At 36.4% G+C, this 13222-nt stretch overlaps 1 protein-coding gene across 4 annotated transcripts in view; it reads left to right on the top strand.

The window, feature by feature from the left end:
* LOC139753815 (TGF-beta receptor type-1-like) overlaps positions 1–13222 on the top strand; it is a 255338-nt gene that overhangs the window by 24993 nt on the left and 217123 nt on the right. For all 4 annotated transcript variants that reach the window (XM_071670714.1, XM_071670712.1, XM_071670710.1 and 1 more), the window contains exons 2-3: positions 3612–3707; positions 6222–6363. In XM_071670714.1, the coding sequence (XP_071526815.1) occupies positions 3612–3707; positions 6222–6363 (238 nt within the window). The remainder of the gene's footprint in view (positions 1–3611; positions 3708–6221; positions 6364–13222) is intronic.

The following is a 13222-nucleotide window of genomic DNA, read 5'->3' as shown; positions in this document are numbered from 1 at the left end:
AACGTAAGGGTAAGAGAGATGTGTGGAAATAAAAAGAGCGTGGTTGAGAGAGCAGAAGAGGGTGTTTTGAAATGGTTTGGTCACATGGAGAGAATGAGTGAGGAAAGATTGACCAAGAGGATATGTGTGTCGGAGGTGGAGGGAACGAGGATAAGAGGGAGACCAAATTGGACGTGGAAAGATGGAGTGAAGAAGATTTTGTGTGATCGGGGCCTGAACATGCAGGAGGGTGAAAGGAGGGCAAGGAATAGAGTGAATTGGAGCGATGTGGTATACCAGGTTGACGTGCTATCAGTGGATTGAATCAAGGCATGTGAAGCGTCTGGGGTAAACCATGGAAAGCTGTGTAGGTATGTATATTTACGTGTGTGGACGTATGTATATACATGATGTATGGGGGTGGGTTGGGCCATTTCTTTCGTCTGTTTCCTTGCGCTACCTCGCAAACGCGGGAGACAGCGACAAAGCAAAAAAAAAAAAAAAATATATATATATATATATATATATATATATATATATATATATATATATATATATATATATATATATATATATATATATTCTTTCAAACTATTCACCATTTCCTGCGTTAGCGAGGTAGCGTTAGGAACAGAGGACTGGGCCTTTTTTGGAATATCCTCACCTGGCCCCCCTCTGTTCCTTCTTTTGGAAAATTAAAAAAAAAAACGAGAGGGGAGGATTTCCAGCCCCCCGCTCCCTCCTCTTTTGGTCGCCTTCTACGACACGCAGGGAATACGTGGGAAGTATTCTTAATCCCCTATCCCCAGGGAAAATATATATATATATATATATATATATATATATATATTTATATATATGCGTGTGTGTGTGTATTGCAAGAGGTTACAGTGGTGCCTTTGATCTAGTATATGCATAAAACCACAAGAAAATATAACAGGATAAGTTTCCAGGTGCACTTTAGTGTAATGATCTCGTCATCAAGGGAGAGACAGGAATTAGATAAAAGACATAGAACAGTCAGTTGACATACAAGGGAGAGATGTAGCTCAGACGCCACTGATAAACAAGTGTTACCGGATGGTGGTGTTCTAGTGTGGCATCATGCCTCTCATAAAATTTTGATTATGTGGACAGGGAAGGGAACTGTTTACAGATATTGCTTAGGACAAAGCTGTCAAGTTTGTTTAGACCTTTATTAATAGTAATGTTACATTTCTTTGTGTATTTGATAATAGGATATTCAGTGATATTTCTTATGGTAAAGGAATTAAGTTAGTAATTGAAGTATCTTTACACCAGTCAATACAATGTTCATAATTTTTAACATGATTAAAGAAAGCATTTGATTCTTGTCCTGTTCATATACTATTTTATGTTGCTTAAGTCTAACATAGAGATCCTTACCAGTCTGCCCAACATAAAACATTAGTTTTTACAGGGGACTCTGTAAACACAGCCCGCAAAATTTTCTGGCAATTCTTTGATTAAGATATTCTTTATAGATTAAAATATTCTTTATAGCATTGGTATCGCTGAATGCTACATTTACATGAAAGGATTTAAGCAACCTGGGAAATATAAATGTAAAATTATCACTATAAGGGAGAACTAAATGATTCATGATATCAAGGGAAGGTTTGCATTAGACTGTAAAATTTTTCTTTGTCAGCTTAAGGGATTTATCAGTGAAAGATCTAGGATACTTTAACTTGGATCCAATAGAATATATCATCTCAAGCTTATCTTTGATAAATTCTGGACTGCATGTAAGTAATGCCGTAAGGAACAAAGACTGGAATGATGATTTAAGTGCAATGTTGAGCTGAGTCATAATGAATATATGAACAAACATTGATGGGTTTTCTGTATATGCTAAACTTAAACATGTTTCTATCCCTATGAATCATGCAGTCTACAAGTGGTAACATAATTATTTTCCAATTCCTCAGTAAAGTTAATAGAAGGTAATAAGCTGTTAAGTAAAGGGAGAAATATTTGTAAGTTTTCATTCATTGGCCAAACACAAAGAACATCATCTACATACCTAAACCAAATTACCTTAAAGGGTAAAATATCCCATAGTAATTTTGTTTCAAAGAATTCCATGTAAAGATTACTGAGTACTGGTGAAAGAGGGTTACCCATCGCCATACCTAATTTCTGAGCATAATGTTCTCCATTAGATTGAAATACAGTCTTCTATGCATAATTTTGTCAATTTAATAAACCCAGAGTTTGAAACAGGTAATTCAATATTATCCAAGACATCGACCAAATATCGACCAAATATTCTAAGAGGTCATCAACTGGAACTTTTGTGAATAAAGATGAAACATCAAAACTTACTACTTTGAAATCAAAATCAATATGGATATCATTAAGCTTGTTAACTAGATCTACAGTGTTCATGATAGTATCTTACCCACTATTGGACTTAGATAAAGAAACTAATCATTTTGATAATTTGTGTGTGATGGGCTCACTGATTTCACTATGGGTCTTGCTGTAAAGTTTGGGTGATGTGTTTTGATAAGTCCATTCATATATGGCAGTGAAGGGGACAATGATGAAAATCTTTTGATGAGAGATTCATTACCTTTCATCATCAGCTTCAATTCTTTAACTGCTTTTAGTGGATTTCTACTGAGTTTCAAGTATGTTTTAGCATCTTATGAAAGATAATTCATTTTTGAAAAATAATTAAATTTGTCCACAATCAAAGCTGTATTAACCTTATCTTCTTTTGTAATATGTATATCATTATTTTTTTTCAAATTGTTGATAGCACTGATGAACCAATTTGGGCAATTTAGAACAACTAGTTTTGACAGACTATCATACACTACAACTTTACAAATGTTCATTTCCCCTTCATACCAAGAATCTTTTAGTTCTCCCTTTTAGTGATAATTTTGCATTATTTCCCAGGTTGCTTAAATCCTTTAATGTAAATGTTGCCTTCGGCAATACAGTAGTATAAAGAATATCTTAATCAAAAACTTACCAGGTAATTCTGTGGGCTGTGTTTACAGAGTCCCCTGTAAAAACTGTAAGATGTTTTATGCTGGGCAGACTGGTAAGGATCTTTATGTTAGACTTAAGCATCATAAATATGATATAAGAACAGGACAGGTATCAAATACTTTGTTTAGTCTTGTTAAGAATTATGACCATTGTATTAACTGGTGTAACGCAAATTCAGTTATTAACTAATTCATACACCATGAGAAATATGATTGAATCTTCTGTTATTAGAAACACAAAGAATTGTAGCATGACTATTAGCGAAGGTCGATACATTTTGATAGCTTTGTCCTAGGCAAAATTTGTAAACAGTTCCCTTTCCTGCATGTAATAATTTTATGACAGGCGTGATGTTGGACCTGAACACCACCATCCAGAATTGCTTGTTTACCAATGGTGTCTTAGCTACATCTCTTCCTTGTATATCAACTGACTGTTCTACATCTTCTATCTCATTCCAGTATCCCCTGACCATGTGACCATTACATGAAAGTGCACTTGGGAACTTACTGTGTTTCATTTTCCTGTGGTTTTATGCATATGTATGTATGTATATATTTAAATGATTGGCTTTTCTAGCCTTAATGGTTTTTGAATTTTAACAGCTTATCAAAATGGTGGAGATAGTACCCGGGATTTGAGCAATGATGACCAGTTAGCAACGACACATACAGCTGTTTCTAAACAGATGACTGGTACAGGTGAGCTTCCATTCCTTTTTCCTTTCTGAACTCTTCTGATGCATAATTAGATTCTCAGAAAGTGTCAGTAATCCACCTAAAAGATGAAATTATGAATGTGATCTTTTCTATTTACTTATTCGCATCAAAAGATGTATTTTCAAGGTCTAGTTTTATGTTACTCAATATCTGTATTGGTTGGAGAAAAATAGTAATGTACATTAGGTAATGAAGAAAATATTTGAAATTTTTTTCTGACATAAAAGGTACATACTTAAGTTGACCTAATGTAGTTAAGCTATCTGTCTGTCTATATCCCTGATGCCTGTTTCCTCCAGAAACTCTCATCAAGGGGGTGGCTAGGCAGAAAAGTCTCAGTTATCCCTGTCCTTACATGCCTCCCTCTTATACATCATTCCATGCATCCTTCCACCATTTTTTCCCTCCATTACTCTATTTCTCCTTTTGTCACCAATTCCTTTAACTGTAATGTCATACACTATCATTGTAAACTCCCCCTCTTATAATCTTTCCACATGCTCAAACCATGCTAAGTTTTACATTTCACACTACCACTCCACTATTCATTCCTTTTGCATTTCCTGCCATACCAAATCACTTGCACATCCTCTTATTTATTTCCTTATGCTGTCATACCACATGCTCCTCACAGATAGCTCATTTCCACAGCCTGTATTCTTGACCTGTCCCTTAATCCTTTCTACATTTCCATACTTATGCCTCTACCTTTCATTATTCTGTTAAGGGACCCAGTGACTGCTTTACCTTGTACTGCTCTCTCCCTTATCTCTCCTTTCATATCATCAGACTTACCCGAGATAGCTCTTAAAGGCTTAAATTCTATCACCTCTTTCTCCCCATATTAATGACACCTTCTTCTTTCACTATAGCACTTTGCAAAATCAATATTTTCACTCTGCTTCCTTTGCATTTACCTTCAGTTGCCTAAGCTTACATCTTAAAACACTCTTACAACCTTCTTCAGTTCCTCTTCACTCTCAGCAAAGCAATATATCATATACAGACAGGCTTGTCACTAGCCAACTTATCTCACCACCACACTCCGTCTCTGTACCCCCTTTTCCTAGTTTTGCTTTTGTCTCTCTTATCACTCTATCCATATATGTGTTAAAAAGCCACGGTGACATTGCATATCCCTGTCTCACACCCACATGTATAATGAAACTTTTGTTCAACTATCCATCCACATTTAACAGATGCATTTGCATCTTTATAGAAGACTCTCACCATTCAGTAATTGTCCTCCCTTCCAATTCATATTCTTAACACATCCTATGAGGTGTTCCAATTACTGTCATGTGCTTTCTCCAGATCCATAAAAGCTGCATACAGCTTTTAACTCTCCTGTTGATACTTTACCATGGTCATTCTTACTGCACTTTAGGAGAATTGAAAGGTCATTCCTTTGCAGATTCTTTACTGACTTTCCCTGGGATGGATAGCAGTTTTCTTGACAGAATAATCATGTTGTGCTGAACACAGAGCAGAGGTTTATCTTGGCTGGGATGGAGTCCAGCATTCTGTCTTCCTCTAAGTCTTTTTCTCCTCAGTCATGGTTTGATTGCTCCTGCTGTGATTCCTGTCACATTAGGGACAATGCATTCCAGACCATGAGACTTCTTTTCTTCCTAAATCCACTCTACTTTCATTTCCTCTGGGAATCATTGCAAAGCTCTTTTTCAGAGAGCCAAGTGCACTTTCATATAAAGAAAGTGTGATAACTTGACTTCAACTGACAAACCTTTTTTGTCCTTAATCAAACCAAGAGCATTTGCAATGTGTAATTCAACTTTTCTTCATCTTTTCCAATCTGATCAATCTATTGCTAACTCATCCTTTACCCCAATCTCCTCCCACTGAACCTGTGACATCTGTGTTCTCCTTGCATAGGGTGTTCCAGGTACTCTCCCAGCTTCACGTGGACAAGGGTATGTCTGAGATTTTATACCTATATGGGTACTTAGGGAGTGTGCTTCTTAGCTAGCATCAGCCCATGCTCAACTGTTTCATCTCTGTTTAAAAACTGGATTTTCCCTACTGCTTGGAAATATGCCTTGGTGCAGCCCACTGCATTAGTGCTCTAAGTTGATGCAGCATACTTTTATTCAAAAATATTGCAAGACTGAAATATCGCAAGTCATATTGTTGTTTCTGGAGTCATCCTCATTCCTGAAAGTATTTTGCTTACTGTATACAAAGTATCATTTGGTACTTACTGTGGAGATGTTACAACTGCTGCTCCTTGAAATTGGAGTATGAGTATATAAGTATGAGGCTAGTTTGTTATACTCAAGTTGCTAATGGTAATGGAAAACTGGATGTGAACATATAAGTTGTAGTGTCAATGACTTATGCTTTTTATTCTTGTTACTGCTGTTTCTGTGGTACCTCTAAACTGGTACTTTATCATAATGTATAGTATTTTTTGTGTGACTCGTCTGATATATGTGATTAGTGTAATTGATATAATTATTTGTATATATTTTTTTTCAGGTATTGAGCCAGCTCCTTCGCAACCCGAGGATAGATTGCTGAAGTGTGTGTGTTCAGGTTGCCCAGGTGGAGTGTGTGAAACAGATGGATACTGCTTTGTAACAATTACTGTTGATAAATCTGGAGAGAAAGAGATATCCAAGTGAGTTATTATCTTCAGTTGCACCTTCATAAATTTTGGTTTGGCAATCTTTATAAATCATACTGATAGGGATGGAAATGACTGAATTATCTAAAATGAGAGAAAAAGAACCAGATGCAAGTGGACTGTGAAACTAATTGGGTTAACAAGGATGTATATTTTGCTCTGAAGCTAAGTAGGCTTTGAGGGGTTTGTTAGGTCTTCTACTTCATCATTAACAGTGACAGTAGGTATCTAATCCATTAAGAGTGCATGAATTGTTCACTCCTTGTTAACCTTTTCTGTCATAAATATGTAGACTATTGTTTTTGCTATAGTTATAAATACAAATGCCTTATGTTCTAAGTTTTCCTGTGCATATTTGATAAAGGAACTAGTGGTTCCTTTACTCATTAGAGGAATTAAGGATGTCACGCATCTGCATCTAGCCTGATATCTGCAAGACTCGGCTGTGTAGTGAAAACAATGGTGGGAGGATGGTGAATGTTCCCCCATGCAGGTCCCCACCCTGCTGCTTTGTTTACCAAAAATAGAGATTTTGTGGATTTAAAAGTGTAACATTTGTAGTTATCAGTAAATGATGACAAGTGATTTTGAACATGGTATTATAGGAATACTGAGTATCTGAGCAAAGTACTGTAAAATAAAAGTGAGGCCTGGTGAGATGGGTCTTGGTTAGACTATGCTTTTGAATGGCAGTTACATACCAAGATAGAATTGAGTGTAAATATCTGAAGCCCTGGGTATTAAATAGCTCTTTTTTCATGTTGCTAAAATTTATTAGGTTATGGAGACAGCTTTTTTGACACTAAACTGTAGGAGTTGATAAAGAATAATCATTGCAAAGAAATTGAAGAGTAGGTAGCAAAGTCCATGCTAAGGAATTGCCAGACTGTAGGGTTGGAGACCCCAGTTTTGCAAAATTGGTTCCCAGTACAAATGATTACCTGTGTCTTGATCTCCTCATATAGATTAATGCTAGTAGCTGAGCAGATAGAATATGATAGGAGGATAGCCATAATATGTATGAATATAGTCTGAGTTTTCAGGTGTGCAAGAATGGGATCTCATCTTGTATTATTATGGAGGAAGGTACATATGTTGGACTATTTTACACAGCAAGCGGCTTTGTGATAAATGCATAGATATCTTTGTGATGAAATAAGTTTGCTAGTCTCACTGGTGGAAAAACTGCTGAAGTATGTCGATGAATAGTAGATTTTCCAAGTGGCAATTTTTGTCTTTGAAAATCTTCTCCACATTCTCATTTAGCGTACACACAGACACACATGCACACACATAATTTGGTCTATGCTCATCTGCTCCTTGTCATATATCCCTGTCCACCATCGTTACTAAAATTTGTACATATACATTACCTAGTGATATATATGAATTGGGGCTATTTGAGCGATGTTCTGTTAGTGGAATGAACCAGGGCCAGTGAAACAGTTTTCAGTGCATTACACATGACAGTCAGAGAATGGATGTGAGCAAATGAGGTCTTTCTTTTTCTTTTCCTATGCTATATTCCTAATGTGGGAAACAGTGAGCACATATGAAAATAAAATCTGTTGGACTGCTTTCAGCTGCTCTAATTAATGTATTGTTCTATATGGTAATTCTTCTTGAAAAAAAAGTGCATCTCATTCAAGGTAAAATACTTGTCTAAGATCATCCTGATAATCGTTTACTAAGCAGTGGTTCTCTAATTGGTGTAAAATTTTATCCCGTATTGATAGTGTCCATAAGTTTCCCAAATACAGATGGTAAGCTAATTGGTGATAATTTCCAGTAATTGTCGTATTACATTTTTTAAATATTGTGTCTTGAGCAAGCTTCTATTCTTCTGGGACCTTACCCATAGCAAGTTACACATTGCATAGAGCAGTCAAGGGCTTAACTATCTCATTTTAAGCTCTTTCATTGTCCTTCCCTTTTGTTTACTTTTATTCCAGTTATTGCTGATAGTATTTTTGTAATCTTTGTGTCAGTATGTTACAGAATGTTCTCTTTTAGCAAGGATATTGGACTCAGGACATGAGTTGTATTTTTAATTGTAAATGCAGATGAAATCATTTAAGATTTTACCATGGCAAGTGTTTTTTTTTAACCAAGTCACTGTTTTTCCATGATCAGTGAAGCACTTGCCTGGGTAGCGACTCATATTTCTAATTTCGCTATAAAATTCTTCAGGGTTTCCTTTGATTTTTCAGCAATATGTACTTCATACTAATATTTACTTTCTCCTATAAATCTTTTAGTTTATGTGCCAAAATTTGCATTATTTACTTTGCCATGTTGCTATTTGGCCCCTTTGTTTTCCTTTCCTTTGCTTTCTTTGACAACTGGCACTTTTTTCTTTTATTATTCCACCATTCTGGCGATGTTTGAGAAAAAGATCCTCTATTATTTGTGGGTACATATGATCCCCTTACTGCTTTAAAAGTTTTACTGAAGCTTTTCCAAGCTATGTTCATGTTTACATTAACCAGATCATTAAAGTTTGCAGCCTAGAATCTGGCATTTTTTCGTGACTTGTGTTGACCAGCATGACGTGTAGTGTCGCAAGTTACTTCAAAAGTAATTTGTCGTTGACTTCTAGCACCAAACTTTTCTTCAACTTTCTCCAATAAGTCTCTTGGTTTCTCTACAGAAATTTACTTGATTTAATTTGCCATATTGCTTTATGGTCCTTTTATTTTCCTTTGTTGTGCTTTCTAAGACAACAGGCACTTTATTTTATTGTTCCAACCTCTTGGCTACGTTTTAGAAAAGACCGTCTAAAACCTCTAGGCGCAAAAGTTCTCTCAACTGCTTTGAAAGTTTTACTGAAGCTTTTTCAAGCAATGTTTATGTTGTTTACATTGACAAGAGCATCTTAGATTTGCCTGTTAAGTGCAATGCAAGGATCATTAAAATTTGCAGCCCAGAATATGAAATTTTCTTCAGAATTACATGTTGACCCACATTAGATGTAGTGTTGCAAGTTACTTCAAAAGTATTTTTTTGTTGACCACTGGTATCAGACTTCTTCAACTTGAGCATTATCAACAAGATTCTCATTTGTAGTTAGATCTAAATCTGACATGTACTTGTTGCAAATAGGTTTCTTAATTAATTAGATTAGGGCTGTGTCAGTCATATTTAGGTAGAGTCTGAACCCAGAGTTACTGGAAAGGGATTCCTCCTTAGATAATGGTTTGTTAAGATCTACTAAAATTGAATTGTGTTCACTGATCACAAAGTCTTTTGTCTACCTCTAGTGACTGTGAAGCGGGCCTATATCTCTAATAATTACTTAGATGATGTCATTGTTATCAATTGCTCCAGCATTTTTCATCATAGGATTAAGATGAACCATAACAAAGTGTAAGACACCACTATTTGCTTTATTTCCCCTATCACTAGTAAAGAGAGTATACCCTGGAATTGCATATGCATTGAAGAAAATCTCTATTTTTCATATCTAACCAAGGTTTAGAAATACCAGTAATATCATAATTACTTTCTAGTGCAGTGTCTGTAACTCTGAAAATATGTTGCTTTTACTCTATGCATTAGCATTGAAATATTTTGATATAAGCACTGAGGCTTATTTCAACTCTCCATGGTTTGAGATCCATGGCCTATGGTCCTACTAGGTGGATGTGGCTGGTTTTCTGAATGCTGAGGGAGCTCCCTAGGATGGGCTAAAGGACAGGAAGGTAAAGGGAAATGTAGAAGAGGGGTGTTTCTAGACCCCCTTGTGCAAGTGGTTATGTCGCAAGTGAGAAGTAACCTTCATTTAGGCTGTATTGTCAGTGAATAGAAAGTAGTATAGGCCTGCAGTGGACCTTGCTCCAAAGGTGTTCATCATTTTTATTAGTTTTGGTGTAGCTCCTAGAGTTGCATGATGATAATACTACGGGAAGAGTTGTTTGGAAAACATTCTGTTCCGTGGTGGTTGACTTGGCAAAAAGCTTGCTGGAAATGTTAATGTATGATTGTAGATTGTTTTTATAATGTGATTGGATTCATTGATGCTTTTTGGTGCAATACAGACAAACCATAGTTTGGAGCACAACTGTTTGACACAAATATTTGCTTGTATAAGAGAATGAATGAAGATAGGTTGACAAAGAAGATATATATCTTAGAAGTGGAGGGAACAAGATGAATGGGGAAACCAAATTGGAGAAGAAAGGATGGAGTGAAAAAGATTTTCATGATTGGGGCCTGAACATGCAGGAGGATGAAAGGCATGCATGGGGTAGAGTGAATTGGAATGATGCAGTATACTGGAGTGACATGTTGCAAGTGGACTGCACCAGGACATGTGAAGCATCTGTAGCAAACCATAGAAAGGTCTGTGGGGCCTGGTTATGGATAGAGAGCTGTGGTTTCAATGCATTTCGCGTGACTGCTTGAGAATGGATTATAGTGGATGCAGCCTTTCTTCTGTTCTTGGCGTGACTTACTAATGCGGGAAATTGCAATCAAGTATGAAAAAAGCTAATGACAATAGTCGAGATGAATTTTGATGTTATGTAATTAAGTGAAATTGATTGTCATGTGGATGATTTTAGTTGCTTTGAAACTTTTTTCCACTATGAAAAAGGTGAAATTGATTGTGTAGTTGATTTTAGTTGCTTTGTAACTTTTTTCTTTTTTATGAGAGGATGGTTTGATGTTTTTTTATTACATGACAGCTAGAGACTGAGTGTGAACGAATGGGGCCTTTGTTGTCTTTTCCGAGCGCTACCTCGCACACATGAGGGGGAGGGGGTTGTTATTCCATGTGTGGCGAGGTGGCGATGGGAATAAATAAAGGCAGACAGTATGAATAATGTACATGTGTATATATGTATATGTCTGTGTGTGTATATATGTATACATTGAGATGTGTAGGTATGTATATTTGCGTGTGTGGACGTGTATGTATATACATGTGTATGTGGGTGGGTTGGGCCATTCTTTCGTCTGTTTCCATGCGCTACCTCGCTAACGCGGGAGACAGCGACAAAGCAAAATAAAAGATAGATATATAAATAATTTTCCCAATACTACACTTTTATTCCCTACATTGTAAAGGGCAAATTAGAGGCAGGAGCAGGGCTAGAAACACACCCATTTCTTGTATTTTAGTTTTTAGAAGATAGTACAGAGAAAAGAGCAAAGTGAGAATGCTCATTCTCCTTGTAGGCTCATGTTGGAGTGTCTGAATGTGCTTGGATGTAACCAAGGAGAGAGGAAGGGAGAGATGGGTAGTAAGTTTGGAAAGGGGAACTTTGATGATCTGGCTCTGAGTGAAACTAAACTCAATTAGAAGGGGGAAGAATGGTTTAGGAAAGACCTATGGGTTATGTCTGGGGTTAGCATGAGGGTGGAAGCAAAGGAGGGGGATATCATTTTTGCTGAAGGAGGCATTTTAGTTTTGTGTGAAAGGGTTAAAAGAAGTGAGTCCTAGACTGCTGTGGGCAAAAATGAAGGTTGATTACGAGAGGTTGGTGATTATTAGTGCTTATATGCATGATGATAAGAGGAGTGAAGAAGAAAGGTGAGTGTTTTGGGAGGAGCTAAATGATTGCACCAGCAATATTGATGTCAGAGACTGAATTTTAGTGAAGGGTGGTTTGAATGCAAGAGTTGTTGGATTTGGCAGTTGAGGATGTCATTGGGAGCATTGGGTACCTACTGTGAATGAGAATGGATTTTTTCTCTGTGCTAATTACATTAGCTTGTGATGTGTCACCTCTGCATGCTGATAAAGTGTTCCTTCAAATTTAGATAAGGGTGGGAAGACATAGTCTGTACAAGGATGGCTTGGATCTCTATACCATAAAATGTACTCGTATGGCTAGGGTCCTTTTGCGGTTAAGGTCCTGTGGAAGAATTTGGAATGTGATGGAATTTGGCTTCTGAAGGAACAACCTAACCCCCACTTAGTCTGTTAGAATGGGATCATTGTAAATCATGTTCATTATTACTGAGTAAAAAGGGTTACTTAAAACTGTTACATAAAGAGTACTTTCAATTCTTCATTGGAAGAAAACTGATCCTACTTCCCCATAACTTAAGTGGTTAAGCATACACAAGACAAAACAGGCCATTCTGCTTACAATGATGCTTTCGAGTGTAAACTAGATTTACGAACAGTGCAGTAAGAGCATAGATTTTGCTATCATTTTAAGCGTATGCAGTAATAAGGCAAAGCGAAAAAAATACATTGGTGTTAAAGAATGACAGTTGAACTTAGTATTGTTTAAATTCTTTGTGTTTTAAAAGTTTAAGAGAAATATGTTTACATATGTAGAGATTGTTGGGCCTGGTTGTGTATAGGGGGCTGTGGTTTTGGTGCATTGCTCATGAGAGATAGAAAATGGATGTAAGCAAATGTGACCTTTCTATGCCTGTTCCTGGTTCTAACTCACAATTGCAGGAAACAACGAACAAGTACGAAAAAATTGAGTAGATCAATAGCATTATCAAAAGCTTAACATCAGTTAAGGAACATTAAAATCATAGGTACAGATTTTTTCAATAAGGAAAATTTTGTTTGATACAATTCTTTGATTATAAAGTCATTTAACTTAAGAACATATAAAAAACAGTAGTCCACTATTAGTGGTAAGTTCCTCTTGGGGGACTGATCCTTGAATTTAAAGGATACTTCCACTTCTAGTTGTAAGTTTTGCTTGGAGACTGACTGATCCTGTGAATTAGAAGGATGCTTTTGCATTTATATAATGTTGATTCACACACTATAAGTGTTAAGTTAACCCTTAAGAGACTGAACCCTGAAGTTATGGGGATCCCTAGGACAAAGGTTTATCAGGAAAAAATTTGGTAACATTAATTCATGGGAGATATCAGGAAA

Source organism: Panulirus ornatus, chromosome 15, assembly GCF_036320965.1.
Source record: "Panulirus ornatus isolate Po-2019 chromosome 15, ASM3632096v1, whole genome shotgun sequence".
NCBI classification, from domain to species: Eukaryota; Metazoa; Arthropoda; class Malacostraca; order Decapoda; family Palinuridae; genus Panulirus; species Panulirus ornatus.
This window is presented reverse-complemented; position numbering and strand designations above follow the sequence as displayed.